An 18,905-nucleotide genomic window follows, 5' to 3' on the forward strand; every position below is an offset into this window, starting at 1 on the left:
GGAAGACCGCTAACAATCCGCATACATGAACATCAACTAGCCACGAAACGACACGACCAGCTATCCTTAGTAGCCACACATGCAGACAACAAGCAACATGAATTCGACTGGGACAACACTACTATCATAGGGCAAGCCAGACAGAGAACAGCCAGGGAATTCCTAGAGGCATGGCATTCATCCACAAACTCCATCAACAAACACATCGACCTGGACCCAATATACCAACCACTACAGCGGACAACCGGAAGCGGCAGGGACAGACCACTATAAACACCGGAGGAAACATCAAAGAAGCGCTTCGCAGGAGGCTCCCAAGCACTGATGATGTCGCCTAGCCAGGGGACAAAACGTTTGCAACAAAAACTTCCAGCTCGGCGAACAGAACCACAGCAGATGTTAAAGGAGGAGAAATGAAATTATTGCTCAACTCAACAGATTTTCAGTGAAAGGAGGCAAAACTATGCAGAAAGTAAAATTATACCTGAAATAGCAGAAAACCAGTGAAAAATTTAAAAATGAGTGGAGAATGTTTACATCAGTAAAATTCTCATTGGCTCTTAAGATAATGGATTCTTGAATGCAGATAAAAGTATTTGCAATGAAATTAAGTACAGAAGACATGATATCGACAAAACGTAAACTGCTCAAGAATAAGGCATACTCCACCATTAATCCACACGTCTACTGTGCAAAATATTTAAGTGTAGCAAAATATGTCAAGCACTTCACAGTGCTGTCAGACAAAATTTGGAAACTGAGCTAGAGATGTCAAGACAGATGACCAAAAACATGGTCAATGAAGCAGGCTTAAAGGAGCAATTTTGAAAATGTGTAATGGGAAGGTGGGGGAGAAGGCTTTTAATGGATTCTAAATTTTACGGTCTAGACAACAAAAAGCATAGCCTCTAAAAGAGCTAAGAAAATCAGCGACATGTCTGCAGATAGAGTTGGAGGAATACCACATATCACAAAAGATTATAGTGATGGAGGAGGTTGCAAAGATCAAGAGCTAGGCTATGAAGAGATTTGAGCATAAGGCTTGGAGAAGTCAATGTAGGTCATCTGGCATGGGAAATGATGTATGCAGAACTGCAGATGAATTCATTGAGAGAGGATTGGGGAGCAAACCAAGCCACAGAATTTTAGAATTGTCAGGTATGGAGATAACAAAAGGTATGAAAGAGAATTTCAGTGGCAGACATACTCCAGAAAACTCACTCCAGAATTTAATGTAACTCAACCACCAGAGTCTAATCATTTTGTTTTCCCCACATATTCATCATTTTGTCACTGGAATTTTGACACTGGAACATACAGCAGTGAGGTATCAAACATAGTTGTCAGGTACATTTGGAAGAGGAGAATGACAAGGAGGAGGACAGATGACAAAGGTTTTTGAGATAAAATACTTTTGAAAGGCAAAATAAAATTAGAAAACTTTGCAATCTTGAATTTTATACCATAATTTGGAGGGTATGTGAATTGCTGTGGTGATGCTGGGGTTATTTGAGGAACTCCCATTGCACCTTCCATGCCTGTGGGAGCTGTTACATTCGGTGGAGGGCTGAAGCCCTGTTGTTGTTGCTGCTGTCGCATGAGCATGGCTCGGTGCATTATCTGCTTCTGGCGAAGTTGTTGGCTCCGATACTCTCGCTGCCGCTGGGCCACCATCTGTGCATTGAGAAAACCCTACAAATGAGTACAGAACACAAACAGCCCACAATCATCTACAGACAATTAATTAGGATTGGAACATGATCAATTGATTTAAGTTTCACTTTAAATGATGCAGGATAATGAATGATTTCAACAGTAATCACTACTAAAGACAAACTCCAAGGAAAAAAACACTTTATTACTAATCCAAAGTTAGTTCTCTCAACGCCAAGTCAGATGTCTATAGGACTGTCTTGATCAGTTTTTGCATGGTACAACAATAATATTAATACTGTGGGCTAATGAAGCTGTCCAGAGACATCTGCTTAAAAGAAAGTGACTGCTTTCACTAAAATTCACTCCAACAACAGAGTAAGTCCTTCCTGCCTTGATGAAGATAAATAACTGCTTCATTTGATGCATACACTGATGTTATTACACTTTAATAATTGCGATAATCTTCACCAAGTCTCCAAGATTCTCATGTCCCCTATTTAACAATTTTATCCAGCTTCTGGAAATTACACTTTTTGGATATAAGTCTATAATAAGGTTGTAGCAATATGTTCTCTTTTGCTTTGCGATTGCTTAGCAACCCAGAAGTCCATATACAATACAACATGTGCATAGATTAGCCCTTTTAAATTACTGCACATAGGCAGCAATGCAAAAACATTAAAAGGATTCACATGTGCCAACAAGTACACACCAAAAAGAGAAAACATTGGTTCGGAGCCATTAGTAATTTATTCAGCAAATTCATTATATCCCAACCTCAGACAGAATATATATTATACACACTCAATTCAAAGAAAAGATATTCACATTTCATGAGGTATGTCTGTTACACAACACTACAGCTTTAAAAATTGACCTACGGAGGAAAGCTATTTTAAGCACTAAAACAGAGATTGTTCTAAGATAAGTAGTCTGACCTAACTAGTAAGGATGCTGAGGCTTCTGTATTTTAAACATTAATTATTTTGTCACCAATTATCAACTGTAAATGCAAGGTTCTTGAAACATGCCTGTCTCCATCGAAGACCAGACACCACGTGATCTCAGACATCATCACAATGGATGATGTCACTTGCATTCTAACCCACTGAAATCTTCTTATACTAAATATGTATATTTCAAGTAAAAGATAAACAGTGGCCACTTACCTGAGCCAGCATTTGCTGTGGTATGCCTGGTCGGAGAGCTGGATTGACTGCACTTGGATTTTCTATTTTGACTCCAAGGGACTGACGGTTTGGATTCATAAGCTTCAAAACACAAATTTAAAATGCCTTTCTAATTCTAATTCAAATACAATATCAAAACAGCTGACATGCAAACACCCAGCCTATTCCTTCCATTTATTTGCTCATAAATAAACTTTGAAGTTCAAATAAAACCAACATATTTTCAAATTAATAAAATGGCTCACCACGCAAACTGCACTTACCTGCTGTTGTCCTTGTAATCTTTGCTGAAGTTGAATTCTAAGTTGCATGGGAGCAGAAGCATTCATCATACGATGACGGGCAAAGTTTGCTCTGGCATGAATGTTGGGAAGAGGGAAGCTGCCTTGTTGACCCATTTGATTCATCATGGGGTTAAAGCCTGGTTGCTGGTTCTGCATGGAAGGATAACATCCTTGCACTGGACTTGGCTGGGATGGAAATGATTGACCATATATAGCTTTTTGTTCTAGCATCATGGCTGAGTCCTGGCCTGAAAACAGTTCTGAGTGCGTCTCAAGAGGTTGAGCCTAGGCAGCAAAAATAATCAGGGTTAATCCAATTCACCTTTAACAAAATATTGAAAATGCTCATCTGGTTTATTTTACAAATTCACTTTCTTTATTTCAAATTGTTTGTATAAACTGGAGCCCAGTTCTTACTGCCACTATCCTGGGTCTGATTACCCAGTTCTTCCCAGTCTCTCTTCTTACAAGCTTTCACAAGTTCTATCCAAATCTGGAATGGGCTTCACGTGAATACTTGACAGTTTGTTGAAAGAATGCAGAAAAACTTTACAGGACAAATAAAAGGAACAATTTAACTGATTTGGTGTAGTTAGCCATTTTCATTGAAATCAAAGATGAGAAATTGGTTAATTCTCAACCAAAGCTGAAAATGTGTTGCTGGAAAAGCGCAGCAGGTCAGGCAGCATCCAAGGAACAGGAGAATTGACGTTTCGGGCATAAGCCCTTCTTCAGGAATGAGGAAAGTGTGTCCAGCAGGCTAAGATAAAAGGTAGGGAGGAGGGGCTTTGGAAATGCGATAGGTGGAGGGAGGTCAAGGTGAGGGTGATAGGCAGGAGTGGGGTGGGGGCGGAGAGGTCAGGAAGATGATTGCAGGTTAGGAAGGCGGTGCTGAGTTCGAGGGATTTGACTGAGACAAGGTGGGGGGAGGGGAAATGAGGAAACTGGAGAAATCTGAGTTCATCCCTTGTGGTTGGAGGGTTCCCAGGCAGAAGATGAGGAGCTCTTCCTCCAACCGTCGTGTTGCCATGGTTTGGCGATGGAGGAGTCCAAGGACCTGCATGTCCTTGGTGGAGTGGGAGGGGGAGTTAAAGTGTTGGGCTACAGGGTGGTTGGGTTAGTTGGTCCGGGTGTCCCAGAGGTGTTCTCTGAAACGTTCCACAAGTAGGCGGCCTGTCTCCCCAATATAGAGGAGGCCACATCGGGTGCAGCGGATGCAATAGATGATGTGTGTGGAGGTGCAGGTGAATTTGTGGCGGATATGGAAGTGTCCCTTGGGGCCTTGGAGAGAAGTAAGGGGGGGAGGCGTGGGCGCAAGTTTTGCATTTCTTGCGGTTGCAGGGGAAGGTGCCGGGAGTGGAGGTTGGGTTGGTGGGGGTTGTGGACCTGACGAGGGAGTCACGGAGGGAGTGGTTCTTTCGGAATACTGATAGGGGAGGGGAGGGAAATATATCACTGATGGTGGGGTCCATTTGGAGGTGGCGGAAATGACGGCGGATGATACGTTGTACATGGAGGTTGGTGGGGTGGTAGGTGTGGACCAGTGGGGTTCTGTCCTGGTGGCGGTTGGAGGGGCGGTGCTCAAGGGCGGAGGAGCAGGAAGTGGAAGAGATGCGGTGGAGGGCATCGTCGACTACGTCTGGCGGGAAAGTGCGGTCCTTGAAGAAGGAGGCCATCTGGGTTGTACGGTTTTGGAACTGGTCCTCCTGGGAGCAGATACGTAGGAGACAAAGGAATTGGGAATATGGGATGGCGTTTTTACAGGGGGCAGGGTGGGAGGAGGTGTAGTCTAGGTAGCTGTGGGAGTCGGTCGGTTTATAGTAGATGTTCGTGTCGATTCGGTCACCCGAGATAGAAATGGAAAGGTCCAGGAAGGGGAGGGAGGAGTCTGAGACGGTCCAGGTGAATTTGAGGTCGGGGTGGAAGGTGTTGGTAAAGTGGATGAACTGTTCAACCTCCTCGTGGGAGCACGAGGCAGCGCCTCCTTCCTAACTCAGCACCGCCTTCCTAACCTGCAATCATCTTCCTGACCTCTCCGCCCCCACCCCACTCCTGCCTATCACCCTCACCTTGACCTCCCTCCACCTATCGCATTTCCAAAGCCCCTCCCCCAAGTCCCTCCTCCCTACCTTTTATCTTAGCCTGCTGGACACACTTTCCTCATTCCTGAAGAAGGGCTTATGCCCGAAACGTCGATTCTCCTGTTCCTTGGATGCTGCCTGACCTGCTGCGCTTTTCCAGCAACACATTTTCAGCTCTGATCTCCAGCATCTGCAGCCCTCACTTTCTCTCAATTAATTCTCAACCAAAGGCATGAAGCAGGAGGACTAAGAAATATGTGCTTGAAGATGTCAATCTAAGGATGTCCTGAAATTAGGCCAACAGCCCTATTACATGGGGATCCTGGTGCAGTTTGCTGCTCATGCTTCGAGTAAGATTAACAAATCTGCCTGCTGACAATGCCTGTCAAGCCAATTTTAAGATGACAGCAAATAGGATGACAGTAAGCAGCCTTTAAAACTTGGTGGATAATGTGTAGCATAAGCACCACCTAATTTCAAAACAATTTTGGAGAACATACCTTACGGAACACAACTATTTATTGTTTAAAGAACCTGGAGAACTGATAGAGAGATTTGGGAAGAAGATCTCCAAATTTCATTCGAGCCAATACAGCATTAGATGCATTTATCTTTCCCCTGAACATGAGAGACAGTTCCATAATCAGGCAATATTCTGCTCTCATTTTCTGAGTATAGTAACTGGTAAAATGGAGTCCAATCTCTTCCCATAATTTCTAACTGAACACAGTTGTAAATTCACCATTTTCTCCATTGTAAATGGGTGGGGGGAGCACTTAAATAGAGTAAATGTCATTGTGAAAATTCTTTTCTGCTTTCTGATACAATAAACAAAGATGCACAGCACTTTTCACAGACAGGTCAAGATCTGGCACCTTATAGCAAGCTTGTTCAGCCAGGGTTTCTCCATGACATGCATAACTTTGATAAAATTAGACCTTTGAGTGAGTAAATATATTCACGTTTTCTCCCTAGTCACTTGCCAAAACAGCATCCCTAAAGAGTAGAAAGCTTTTTTAAGAAAGCTTTAGAAGGCAGTCTACTCCACTAATCACTTAACAGAGATAGGGAGGTACAAACAAATCACCTTTCAGACATTCCTCTTCAGACTAGAGTGAGTGGCTACCACAACAAATAATACTTTCTGGAGTCCGTCAACTCAAATTGCTCAACCATTTTAATTAAGAAGCTATGCGCATCTCTCAACTATCCACATTTACTATTTACAAATACCTCATATAAATTTAAACTTCAATATTTAAAAGAGTTACAAGGACATTTAAATGAAAAGGAATTGAGTGTTTTTTGAGTGATCTTATAGGTCCTTTCAAAGGGATATTGCTGCTCCTTTTGCTCCTCCCACATCAATTTACTGCTCTCCCTTTAAACCCAGATATCTGCTCACTTTAGATTAGTGAAGCTATCCAGAAATGAATAACTATACTGATAAAATGGGACTACTTCACATCCTTGCTTAAATTCCTAGTCATCTTTACTTTGCCAATACTTGCATGTTTGAGCCACATCACTGGCACAGGTCCAGTAGACCTGAAGAGCAAAAGTCACAGCCAAAGTGACTTTAATACTGAAATGTTATGCATGAAACATGAGGAAGAAATGTAGAAACATCAAATGCACCATTGAGTCAAAAATCATGTTTCTGATATATATTGTCACACAATATACAGTTTGAACATAAGGGAAAGTATCCATATAAGGAAGCTCCAACTACATGCTAATTTATTTTTACAATTTACTGCTTTCCACAATGCATGCTACCGAAAAGAAAAGATAGAATTGCCAGAACTTCTCTAAGTTTGCAATGTCAGTGGATTATACCTCTGAGCTGCTTTTCTGGAATTAGGTTATTACATTGATGGGTGTAAACTGCATCTAGGAGAAAGTGAGGACGCAGATGTTGGAGGTCAGAGTAGAGTGTGGAGTGCTGGAAAAGCACATCAAGTCAGGCAGCATCAAAGGAGCAGGAGAATCAACGTTTTGGGCAAGAGGCCTTCATCAGGAATGAGGCATCAGGAATGAACCTTGTGATCTGCATCTAGTCATGAAGTACCTAGCAATAAGACTGTTCAATGGCAACAGGGTGTACAAACTGTTATTTACCATTCTCTAGTTCTCACATCTCTTACCAATATGTTATAAAGTCAATAAAAGAAAAATACAAAACAAGGATTTGATTCTGATACCTGACTGATAAGATCTGGAATTCCTAAAGCCCTGTCAATTTCTTCTAGACCCATTTCATCTGCATTACTCAGCAGTGTGTCTAATTGATCCAGTAGAGCTTTCTCGTCATTCTGAGCCTCTGCAGTAGTGGGAGGGCAAAGAAGATCATCCAGAGAGTTCCCAAATGGTTGCCTGCAACAGATCATATTTCCAGCCAAATGCATTATTGCAGGTACAAACAGATTGATAACGAACACTAATTTAGATGGAGAAGTAGGGAATAGCACACATGGTCAATTTCATACATATGAATTCAGAGACTTTGAACAGCATCTCCAATCCCTTTGACCATTAATGAATCACTAAGATCGGCTTTGCTAGTTTTTTCACATCATGGGCTCAGATACTTAGAACTGAGGAACTTTTGCCACAGGACAGACAATAAATGCTGGCCAGGCAGTTACACTCAAGCCACAAATGAATAAAAATAAAACACCATTTTGAACCACTGTATCTATATTGGCTTTTTTCTGACAGCAAATAACAACTCCTTGTGTCCTCCTGTAGGAATTAGCACTTGAGAGGCCAAGTATTTTCATTTGGTATAATTATCTTTCTTTTGCAGGACACTTTGAAAATGAAAACACTGTTAATGCACACTGTTGTTCTACAGAAGGGCTTCACAACATGAGGGCCCTCACTGCTTGCTAAGGAGTTGCAACAGTTTTCAAGCCTCAAATTGGGGTTCCAGTATGAAAATGTTTGAGAAATACTGTTCTTCAGGACACTTTGTTGGCTAAGTTCCTGAGCTCCCCTTTCAGCCATTCATTCAAAGGGAGGCACTAAATGGATGTTTGAAACTTGTCACAGAAGTAGAGAAAATTGATAGCATAGTGACTCTGAGTTGCCCTACAAGAGGGCCAGATACAGAGTGACTTACAAATAAAAAAGCAATAGGATCTTGACTGCATGAGGTGTAGGGCAGCTAGGTTCATTTGAGGCATTCTAGAGGGTATTGGATGATTATTTGGATAGAAATAAAATACAAGGATATGTGGATAAAGCTGGAAATTGGTTGTAGGTAACTGATCATTTGAAGAGGTTATGGGCCAAATGGCTGCCTCCTGCAGTATAACACAGGTGTGTTTCTGTGAATATTCTTGGAGTCATCTCAACTGGTCTCAGTGCTTTGTCAAGTTTAAGTATGACAGAATCTATTAAACACTTCCTCCTGATCAATTTTGAACCCTTCTCGTGACAGCGTTTCCTGTTCTGTCACCACAGCCTGGTCAGCAACTATTTCATTGATAAAGATTGATAAAAAACATTGATTTAACACTTCAGGTATGCCCCGCTTCTGGTGTAAATTACTTTTAATCAACCCTATTCAACCTTTCATCACTCTTATTAAAAGTCCCAGCTTCTCAACCTCACCCCTCTTTTAAGGCATGGTGACCCACAGGTTAATCTCAGGCCTCCCTCTCTAATGAGGCAGCAGCCCTATGATCTCTGGCACCTTTTAGTATCCTATGCCAATAAATAATTTTGAAATATTACTTCCATTGGATGACAGTATTTTCTCTCAATCCCTCTTTGCTTCTTTAATATGTTTTTTCACTGTAATTATGAACTGTCTGTGTTACTCTTGGCTTCTAGTTGTATTTTCTATCCAAAACCAGCCAGAAGCACACTTTTAATTCTTTATTTTAATTTCTATTCAAAATAGGTAAAAGTTAGGATGGATAATGCAGTATGCTAGGACTGGGCCAAAGTTTGGGTAGTTCCAAACAGTACCCTCCGATTTCATATCTGACCTGGGAATGCTTGAAGTGAAGTAACCATAAAAACAACAAAGATCAACTGATACCAATAAAAAATGTGAATCCTCATTACAAAACTTAAGCTAACCATTTCTTATAGCATAACTGACAAGCTAACCTGCTCTGGTTGCCTGAAGATCCTGGTTCCATCTGAAGGACACTTTCTGACCATGATGTAGCTGGATTGGTTGGACCTTGCTGTTGCGCAAACTGTGGACCTCCAAGACCCATATCCATTTCTGAAGGTCCTAGGTAATATGAGAACACTTGTGATAAAGCAAAAACACTGTAAACTTTTAAACTATGGATACTGCACAGAAAAAAAAAAATACATTTGCAAATCTTTATCCTGATTCAACCAGAATTTTGACTAAAAGTCTCCAGCTAGGAGGGTGCAATTGTGATCCTGCTCCTCTGCCTCTACCAGTACAGCTCAAACTCAGAAGCAGGTTAAAAACAGTTCAGATAGTACTGCAATTTTTCTTCCTTGCTCTCATTTGTATCTTGCATTCACACAGTATCATTTCCAACAGCATGACCCATAACATCAAGGTAGACAAAAACCATATTACATCTGATGCCCATTTTAAAATTCTCTCACCAATGTTGGCCATTCTTTGATCAATGCTGGAGTCATTCATAGCCCCTAGTGGAGCCATTCTTCCTGTCTAAGACTACACAGTACGCAATGGCAGATTAATGGACTATAGCTGAACCCAACCTGATCCTCAGTCTAGTTTATTCTAAATTCAAAAATAATTTAAAGATTTACGCTGCATAGAAAAATTACATTGTAACAACAGCATTATCCAGTAATTCTTAACAAGAATGAAACAGGAGTGAACCAACTGCTCTTATCACAGCAATGTTATAAAAGTGTACAGTAATTAGCAGATAGAGGAGTGAGCGTTGCAACAATCAAAGTGACTTTAGAAGTCAGCTGAAAATTCATTAAACTTTACCCTATTCTTTAATCAAAGCACAGAATTGTGATATTTTGATTTCTGACAGATTTGGTCAAGTTGAAAGGCAAGAAGAAAGGAAGAGTAGAAAAACTTACTCAATCCCATCATCTGTTGCTGAAGCAATGCTCTCGCACTGGATTGTCCATTAGACCGCATCTGCATTCCAAGTGAGGAGTTACCCACCATAGTTCTTTGGATAGACGAACTATAGTCTGAACCTGGTCTGATCATAGCATTGGGCCCCGCATTCCCAGAAGAATTTGGCAATCCCCACTCTCCTGTTGCCATGGCAGTTTGTTGAGCAATGTTCAAACCTCCATGTGAACCTGACAAAAAGCAACATGCATTAAACAATGAAAAAAGCTCACGTCATATCACATTCTGAACTGGTGTTAATGGATCAATATTCTTTCCACAATTACAACTTTAAAGTTTAAAAAAGCCCAGTTTAGAATGTTGACCAGTTCACATCTGTATAAATATTTGCCTATTCTACAGATCACCGACAGTAAGCTGACAGTACATTCCCATCATGCCACTGAATTAAAATATTTCCCAAACAAAAGTAAATAAATAACCAAATTCTCAGTTTCTTAGTGCATCAGTTGAAGGGTACATGTTGTCTTGGACAGTGGAAGATGTGCTTGCTTGTCTTCTTATACATTCATTAAATATGGTGGTATTGTCAATTCACTCATAATCCAGAGGCCTAGGCTATTACTATGGAAACAAGGGTCAAATACAATGACAAAAGATGGCAAAATTGGAATTCAGTTAACAAATCTGGAATTAAAAGCCAGCCTGATGACGACTTTGTGTCAATTAGTGAAACCAGATAGGTTTTTACAACCATGTCTCACTTAGAGAAGTGAAAAAAAATTACCCTACATATGGATTTCATCCACGACAGAAGAAAGTAAGGAGATTACAGTTGAAAAGCAAACTGAATTAAAGGTTGATAAATCCCCTGGGATAAAAGTGGCAACTAGAGAGATATTAAATACTTTGGTGAGTTATCTTTAAAAATTACAGATTCTGGAAAGATTCTGGAAACAACTTAAGAATGAAGGAAGAGTGGGGAAGTGCAGACGTCAATAGTAGGGAAAAGATGTAAAGCTATAATATATGATGTAATAACTGGACTGATCAGAGCATTGAGCAGAGCAGTTGGGATATCATTTTACAACTGTTAAAGACATTGGTGAGGCTACATTTGGAGAAGTGCATACAATTCTGGTTGCCCTGCTATGGGAAGGATGGTATTAAACTAGGAGGTGTAAAATGGATTTACTAGGATGTTACGGAGACTGGAAGGTCTGAGTTATAAGGAGAGGCTGGATAGACTGGGACTTTTCTCCTTTGAACATAGGAGCTGTGGGTGACCTTACAGAGGTTCATAAAATCATGAGGGGAATAGGGTGAATTGCCATTCTTATCCCCGGGGTAGAGGACTCCAAAACTAGGGAGCTTGGGTTTAAGGTGAGAGGAGAAAAATTTAAAAGGAACCTGAGGGGCAACCTTTTCACAGAGACAGCGGTGTGCATTTGGAATGAACTGCCAGAGTAAGTGGTAGAAATGGGTACCATAAAAACATTTAAGACATCTGGACAGGTACATGGATAGGAAAGGTTTAGAGGGATGCTGGCCAAATGCAGGCAAATGGGACGAGATCAGTTTAGGACATTTGGTTGGCAAGAACAAGTTGGGCCAAATGGCCTATTTCAGTGCTGTGACTCAGTAGTTAGAGGATGTCCTACAGTGAGTTCTGTGGTTGATATGATTGACTTCCAGATCACATGGGAGGTATAACTCCAAACACACAGTTCTTCCCCAATACCTGTTGGTTCTATTTAAGAAATATTCTGTCTTTATTTCTCATCAAACAGAACAATTGGTGCTTTTTAACATTATTTTCCAACTACCATGATTTATACCATTAATTTATCCTGTCCAAAATCTCTTGAAGCCTCCTTGCTTTATGATCACAACTTATGTTCCCTCAATTTGGTGAGAGCCTTTTACCCCAGATGGTGATGGCTAGCTTGAGGGGACATAGCTTTAAATTACTCGAGAGAATAGTAGGGGCGTGGAATGCCCTGCCTGCAACAGTAGTTGACTCGCTAACTTTAAGGGCATTGAAGTGGTCATTGGATAAACATATGGATGAAAATGTTTAGGTGTAGGTTAGATGGGTTTCAGACTGGTTTCACATGTTGGTGCAACATCGACGGCCAAAGGACCTGTATTGCGCTGTAATGATCTATGCCAAATGCTTTCTTCACCATGCTGTCTGTGATGCCACTTTCAAGGAACTATGTACCTGTACCCTTAAGTCACTCTGTTTGTCAACACTTCCCAGGGCCCTACCATTAATTGTACAAGTCCTGCCCTACTTAGTCATACCAAAATGTAACACTTTGCATTTATCTAAATTAAAAACCATCTGCCATTCCTCGGCCCATTGGCCTAATTCATCAAGATCCTGTGATATTCTTAGATAACCTTCTTCACTGTCCACTATGCCACCAATGTGTGTGTCATCTGTGAACTTACTAGCCATGTCTCCTATCTTTTCATTCAAATCGTTTATGTAAATGACAAACAACAATAGACCCAGCACTGATCTTTGCAGCACACCGCTAATCACAGGCCTCTCTAGTCTGAACAACAATCCTTAACCACCATCCTCTGTCTCCTACCTTAAAGCCAATTTTGTATCCAATTGGCTAGCTCTCACTAGATCCTATATAATCTAACCTTATTAACCAGTCCACCGTGCAGAAAATTGTTGAAGGCCTTGCTAAAGTCTATGTAGACAACATCTATCACTCTGCTTTCATTTTTCTTCTTGGTCACCTCTTCAAAAAACCCGATCAAATTTGGCACAACCATTTTCAGCTATTTCATCAATGACCTTACCTCCATCATGAAGTGGGGATTTTTGCTGATGGTTGCACAATGGTCAGCACTATTTCTAACTCCTTGGGTACAGAGGCAATCAGTGTCTCAATGCAACAAGAGCTGAACAACATTCAGATTGGGGTAATAAAGAGCAAGTAGCAGTCCCTACTCAGCAAGTGCCAGTGAGTGATCACATCCAACAAGAGAGATTCCAACCATCATCCCACTGCACTGAATGGCAATACCATTGCTGGTTCTCCCATTGTCAATGTCCTGACCCAAAACCATAAGAGCAGGTCAAAGGTTTAGAGTGATACAGTGAGTAACTCACCTCCTGACTCCTCAAAGTCTGTTCTATAAGGCACAAGTGAAGAGAGAGATGGAATATCCACACTTCCCAGGATATGTACAGCTCCAACAACACTCAAGAAACATGACATCATCTAGGACAAAGCAGCCTACTGGACAGGCACCCCATCTCAAACCTTGAACATTCAGTCCCTGCAATAGTATGAACTTTGCCAAATAATGCACTGCAACAATTCACTAATACTCCTCAGACAGCACCTGCCAACTCCGTGACCTCCATTTTATAGAACACAAGCAGCAGATACATAGGAACATCACCACCTGCAAGTTCCTTTCCAAGACATTTACCATCCTAACCTAGAATGACATCACTGCTCCTTCATTGCTGTTGGGTCAAAATCCTAGAATTCCCTCTCTACACGATGGGTCCACATACGCTACACAGACTTCAATGGTTCAAGAAGACATCTCACTACAACCCTCTCAAGGATAATTAGGATTAGGCAGCAATTCCAACATCCAATGAATTAAATTAAAAAGGCAGAAGAGGTCGGAGATCAATGTCGCATTCAAAAGACAGTAACTCTAACAATGCAGAAAAGTCTAATTCCAATAGCATGTGGAGCTAAAGGAATTGTGGTTGCATTGGAAGAGGTGGATGGAGGACTAGGGTAAAAGGGTATTAATTCTTCATAGTGATGTTCCAATACAGGTATTATGGACTGTTCATATATTTATTTATAAATGATCTGAACGAAGGAATTTAAGGAATGATATTAAAATTTGTTGTTGATACTATCATAAGCCAGAACATAGCCATAAAAAGGTTGAAGGAGTACAATGTAGAGCAGCAGGTTGGGCTGATCGAAAAGTTCAATGTATAAAAATATAAAGTATTAGCCGGTATGAGAATATGAAAAGGAAGTACACTTTAAATTCAAGAGTTTTTAGCAGACAAAGTGTTGCAGAGTAATCTTGTTATGAAGTACATTTTCATTAAAGATGGCAACACAAGTACATAGGGACACAAACAAATCAAGGCAAGCCCCAGGCATTGGTTCTATGCTTTTTATAACACAATTTTAGTCAGTGGTGAGCAAGCACAGATTCCTTGGTGTCATTAGAAACTCCAAGGAGCTGTTCAATTATTCAAGAAACACAAGTATAAATTACCCAAATGTTGATTTTTTTAAAAAGACCCACAAAGGATCATGAATGTATTTAATCTTTTTTATCAATTTTTGCATCAAAGGTCTTAAAAAAACTACGTGGAAAGGGCAATAAAAGTTCTCTTAAAATTGTTAAGAGCAGAAAGTATAGAATCGACAAAGATAATTTATTCTATCATTTCAAATCTCAACAAATCATTTACAACTACTTCTAAGCTGCATTCTGCCTAACATATTATATTCTTTAACAATGAAGTTCATCTAACTTACTCCATGAGTTTTTAAACAATTAACTCAAGAATTGAGGAATATTGATCTGTCCTTTGCATGAAATGTTGAACTGTCTTCCCCCTCAAGTGGATGTAGACAATCCCATGGCAATACCTTGAACATGATCAAAGGAGTTATTCCCAATGTCCTGGCTAATAGTTATTTTTCAGTTAACATTACGAAAAACAGACTATCTGGTCGTTGTTATGTTTCTATTTCTGGAGCTGTGTGCCTAAAGTAGCTAATATTCTTAAATTACAGCAGCGATACATGTCAAAAATATTTAATTGACAATAAAGCACTTGAGAAGTTTCAAAGAAAAAAATTACGTACAAGTTCTTTCTCACTTTCTATCAGCAGATGGATAGTGGCAATGAATTGGTGATTCAATGACTAAACAACAATTAGAGAACCATTTTTCTACTGTGCTCCTTTAAGAAATGTTCATTGTTTTTCCCTATAACCTTCAATCCCATTAATATTCAGTTGTTTAGTCACTCATTTGCATTTGTATTAATAAACTTTTTGACACAATATGGTCCATATAAACTATAAGTAAACAGGGTTTCACTTTTAAACTGTATAGATTATAAACATGCCCTTCAACAACAAATTTATGATTTTGGTACACAAACTACATTTCTTCTTTCTGAAGGACTGAGGGGCAAGAAACAGTGAAATTTGGCAAAGGTCTAAAGATTTCTACACAGTATTTCCTGTATTACAATTTTTTCATATACTTCAAACACTGGACACATACCTGCACTCCCCACAAAACTTTCTTGGCTGCCTCCCATCCGGTTTGCCAACATTGCTTGCTTTGCCATCATTGCGTATGGGCTGCTGGTTCTCAGTGGAGGACCAAGTCCTGCACTGGGCTGGCCCTGACTGTTTATGTCCAATGACATGGCCCGGTTAAACCGTGGTCTAGAGGGCTGCATTGGTGGTGGACTGCCTAAAGCTAATAGATTGACAAAAAATGTTACTCTGTTAGTAGGCCTCGAATCTATCCCAGGAAAAATAGAGAAAACAGAATAAATCTCTATAATAGACATTGAGCATTACAATTAGAGAGACTATTCTAAGCATCAAGTCTCCACATCGCTCTCAAAGAGTTATTTAGTTCTATTCCAATGATCTTCTCCTGACTTTTCTTTTATGTTTTTCCATATCTATAAAGAACTCTTAAATAAAAATTATTACACCGATTAAATTGGTTTCCGTTTTTTGTATTAGTATTTGAAGTAAGCGAAGGCAAGGAAATTAAAATGTAATTCTTAATAATTAAATGAAAATTTCTGCTCAGTATGCAGGTTAGAAGGGTCAGAAATGGATCGATGTGATTTTTGATAAAATATTTTGTCAACTATTACAGAAGTAATAAACACAAAATATTAAACGTTTTTCAAGCACAACAGTTATATTAATGTAAAAATGATTTAGGGAAGCTAGTAATAATGGTAATTAATCAAGGAGTTTAATTTTAACCATGCAGCAGTTCAATTTCCTTCCATCAGTTGGCTCAAAACTATTTCTTGAGCAAAACCATCAATGCTCCCTTTTCAAATGCAAGCCGATATTAATGGAAGTACAACATTGAACCAGAAAAGCATTATATGATTAAGATTGAAGGTGCAAGAATAGCTTGTGCAAGAATAGCTTTTGAACTACGAGGAAAAAAAATGCAGAAAATGCAATCACCCATCTGCCTCGCCCTACCTAAGTTGGTTGTAAAGATTCTGTAGGTGGATTCAACTTCATCACTGCACTTTATGATAAATTTATATTCTAGCCAATTACCAAAATAAAGTACCAAGTTTATCTCATTGATGTTTGTGCTCAAACTGGCATTTATCAAAACAAGTGATGACACTTGCAAGTAATGAATTAGATGTGAAATAGATTGGGATGCTCTGAAGACTTTAAAGACACTACTGAAATCAAATGCTTGCATTTTCAAACATGACTTTTTAAAAAACCGTCGGTTGCAATGTAAAGTCTCTGTTCTAAAAATTCAGAGAAGAAATTAATAATTCATAACCTGAATAAGTAATCAACATTTGATTTCAGGAAAGAATTTGCAATATCAAATAAGTTCAACACCACAAAAAGAAAAGAAGCATGTTTATTTGGCTATTATAGTTTTGAAAATAAACTGACTGCAGTATAAATTCAAAATTCTATTTCTCAATATAGGTAATTTATATTTGTGAATACTGTATATGAGGATGAACCTGTCACTTTCCAAGAAATTCTCTATCCCGCATAACTTAAGGCTTCAAATTTATTCAAAAGTAATATTTTAAAGAAAATGTATTGCTGATACCAGCTGATTTTTACCATCTCCTTCCCATCATTTATCTGGGTGCTAGGAAGACAGATATACCTGAAGCATACTTAAGCATCTAATAAGATGGACTTGCCGGTACCTCAGATTCTAGTAATTATCCTGCCTCCAACATATCCTTGCTGCAAGACTGTGTCTTGTCAGTGTCTGGTGTATGGAAAATAAGCGCTTCAACAAATGATGGGATGATTGCTAAGTACAGGAGTATTTGGGAATTGTATAAAAACAATGATCAAAAGATCTCCAGTGTCAATTCCTGCCCAGGGAACAGAAAGAAGGGACTTTGCTCAGATCCTCCAGTCTTTGTTGTTGAACCTTCATGTTTTGTATGAAAGGATACTTTCAGGTCTATGGCCATTTGTCAAAACGTGCTTCTTTCCAGCACCAAAGGGGAAACTGAGGTAAGAGAGCCCAAGAAAGTTCTCTGTCATTGAAAGGCAATCTTTAGTTTAACTTGTCTCCTCCATTCAAGGGAAGCCTCAAATCCAAGGGTAAGGTAATGTGAACAGAGACCTGAATCACAGTCTATTACCTGTCACAAGATGTTGATTTAAAGAAAGAAATACTATCAAAGTTATGCTATCACCAAATTCTCTTAAAACCACATCAAAACAGAAATATTGTGTGCCTTGTTTTGGGATCAAGATCTAGACAAAACTAAGAATCTTTTAGACATTATATACAATTACTGAGCAAAATAATAAAACATACCATACTAATTCTCCACTAAATGATATCACATGAACTGTATGTGACAGCTTTTCTCCCCACCTAACTGTCTGATTTTTAGTATATTCCACCCAACATTCCCAAAGAGACTTCTTCACACAAAACATGACAACCCATAACCAAATCTCAGCAACCAAATCTCTGTGGGTATCTTCCCCAAAGAGTTGAGAAGTGGGATCATCGAATATTTTAAGGCAGAGGTAGATACTTGATTGGCCAAGAAAGTCAAAAGTTAAATTGGTGGTTGCTGGTTGATCTTATTGAATGATAGAGCAGAATCAAGGGGAAGAAATGCCTTCTCCTGCTCCTAATTTGCATGTTCGTATGTCTTGCTCCCTTTTTGACTAAACTATTTTGGTATGTCTTTTCTAACTAATGCATCCTCTCTTCACCATCAAATCATCAATCATCACAACCCTCAAAATTTCTCTGGCAGTTCAGCTCTATAGTCCAATCTCGGTTAGGATGCACTTCGTTTAAAATGTAAGTTTAAAGGTGAATGTTTCCTGCATGTTTAAAGCTATATATATTATCAGCCTTAGACAGGAGGTGGTGCAGCTTTTCTTTCCTTAATATAGAAAATTAATCCACTATCAACTTACTGCCACGGATTTGCTTTGATGTTCCTGGGGAAGGTGAATGACCTCTTTCAAATGCCATGACATCCTGAAACATTGCTTGCTTGTTTATCATAGTACTGCTGTTCCCAGACTCAGGGTAATACTGGGGCAAATCACCCAAAATATCATCTAAAGTGTCCAATTCATTGCTCGTCTGAAATATAAAATATAGGAAAAACATCAATATTAGGAGTTTAAGGCCCACCTTGACTGTCTGACTACAATTTTACAGTAAATAATACAATAACTGCTCAAAGCACAAGGTACCTAAATATATTTTTTTACTTTGTTTAGAGAGGGAATTCGACAGAAGCAACTTTTCAAATTCTTTTATGTAAAAACTTTGTACATGACTAGCTTTACTTAATGGAAAATAGGTC

The 18,905-nt window shown here is 39.4% G+C and overlaps 1 protein-coding gene across 11 annotated transcripts in view; it reads right to left on the reverse strand.

The window, feature by feature from the left end:
• LOC122560234 (nuclear receptor coactivator 3-like) overlaps positions 1-18,905 on the reverse strand; it is a 264,759-nt gene that overhangs the window by 14,787 nt on the left and 231,067 nt on the right. For 10 of the 11 annotated variants that reach the window (XM_087994779.1, XM_087994783.1, XM_087994780.1 and 7 more), the window contains 8 exons: positions 18,508-18,679; positions 15,590-15,790; positions 10,276-10,506; positions 9,334-9,463; positions 7,416-7,587; positions 3,110-3,415; positions 2,826-2,927; positions 1,464-1,692 (listed from right to left, as the gene is read on the reverse strand). In XM_087994779.1, coding sequence (XP_087850905.1) covers positions 1,464-1,692; positions 2,826-2,927; positions 3,110-3,415; positions 7,416-7,587; positions 9,334-9,463; positions 10,276-10,506; positions 15,590-15,790; positions 18,508-18,679 — 1,543 coding nt within the window. The remainder of the gene's footprint in view (positions 1-1,463; positions 1,693-2,825; positions 2,928-3,109; positions 3,416-7,415; positions 7,588-9,333; positions 9,464-10,275; positions 10,507-15,589; positions 15,791-18,507; positions 18,680-18,905) is intronic. The other variant, XM_087994788.1, reaches the window with a different exon arrangement.

This window comes from Chiloscyllium plagiosum, unplaced genomic scaffold, assembly GCF_037043375.1.
Source record: "Chiloscyllium plagiosum isolate Xiang-an unplaced genomic scaffold, Cpla_swu_hap1 HiC_scaffold_15, whole genome shotgun sequence".
NCBI lineage: Eukaryota > Metazoa > Chordata > Chondrichthyes > Orectolobiformes > Hemiscylliidae > Chiloscyllium > Chiloscyllium plagiosum.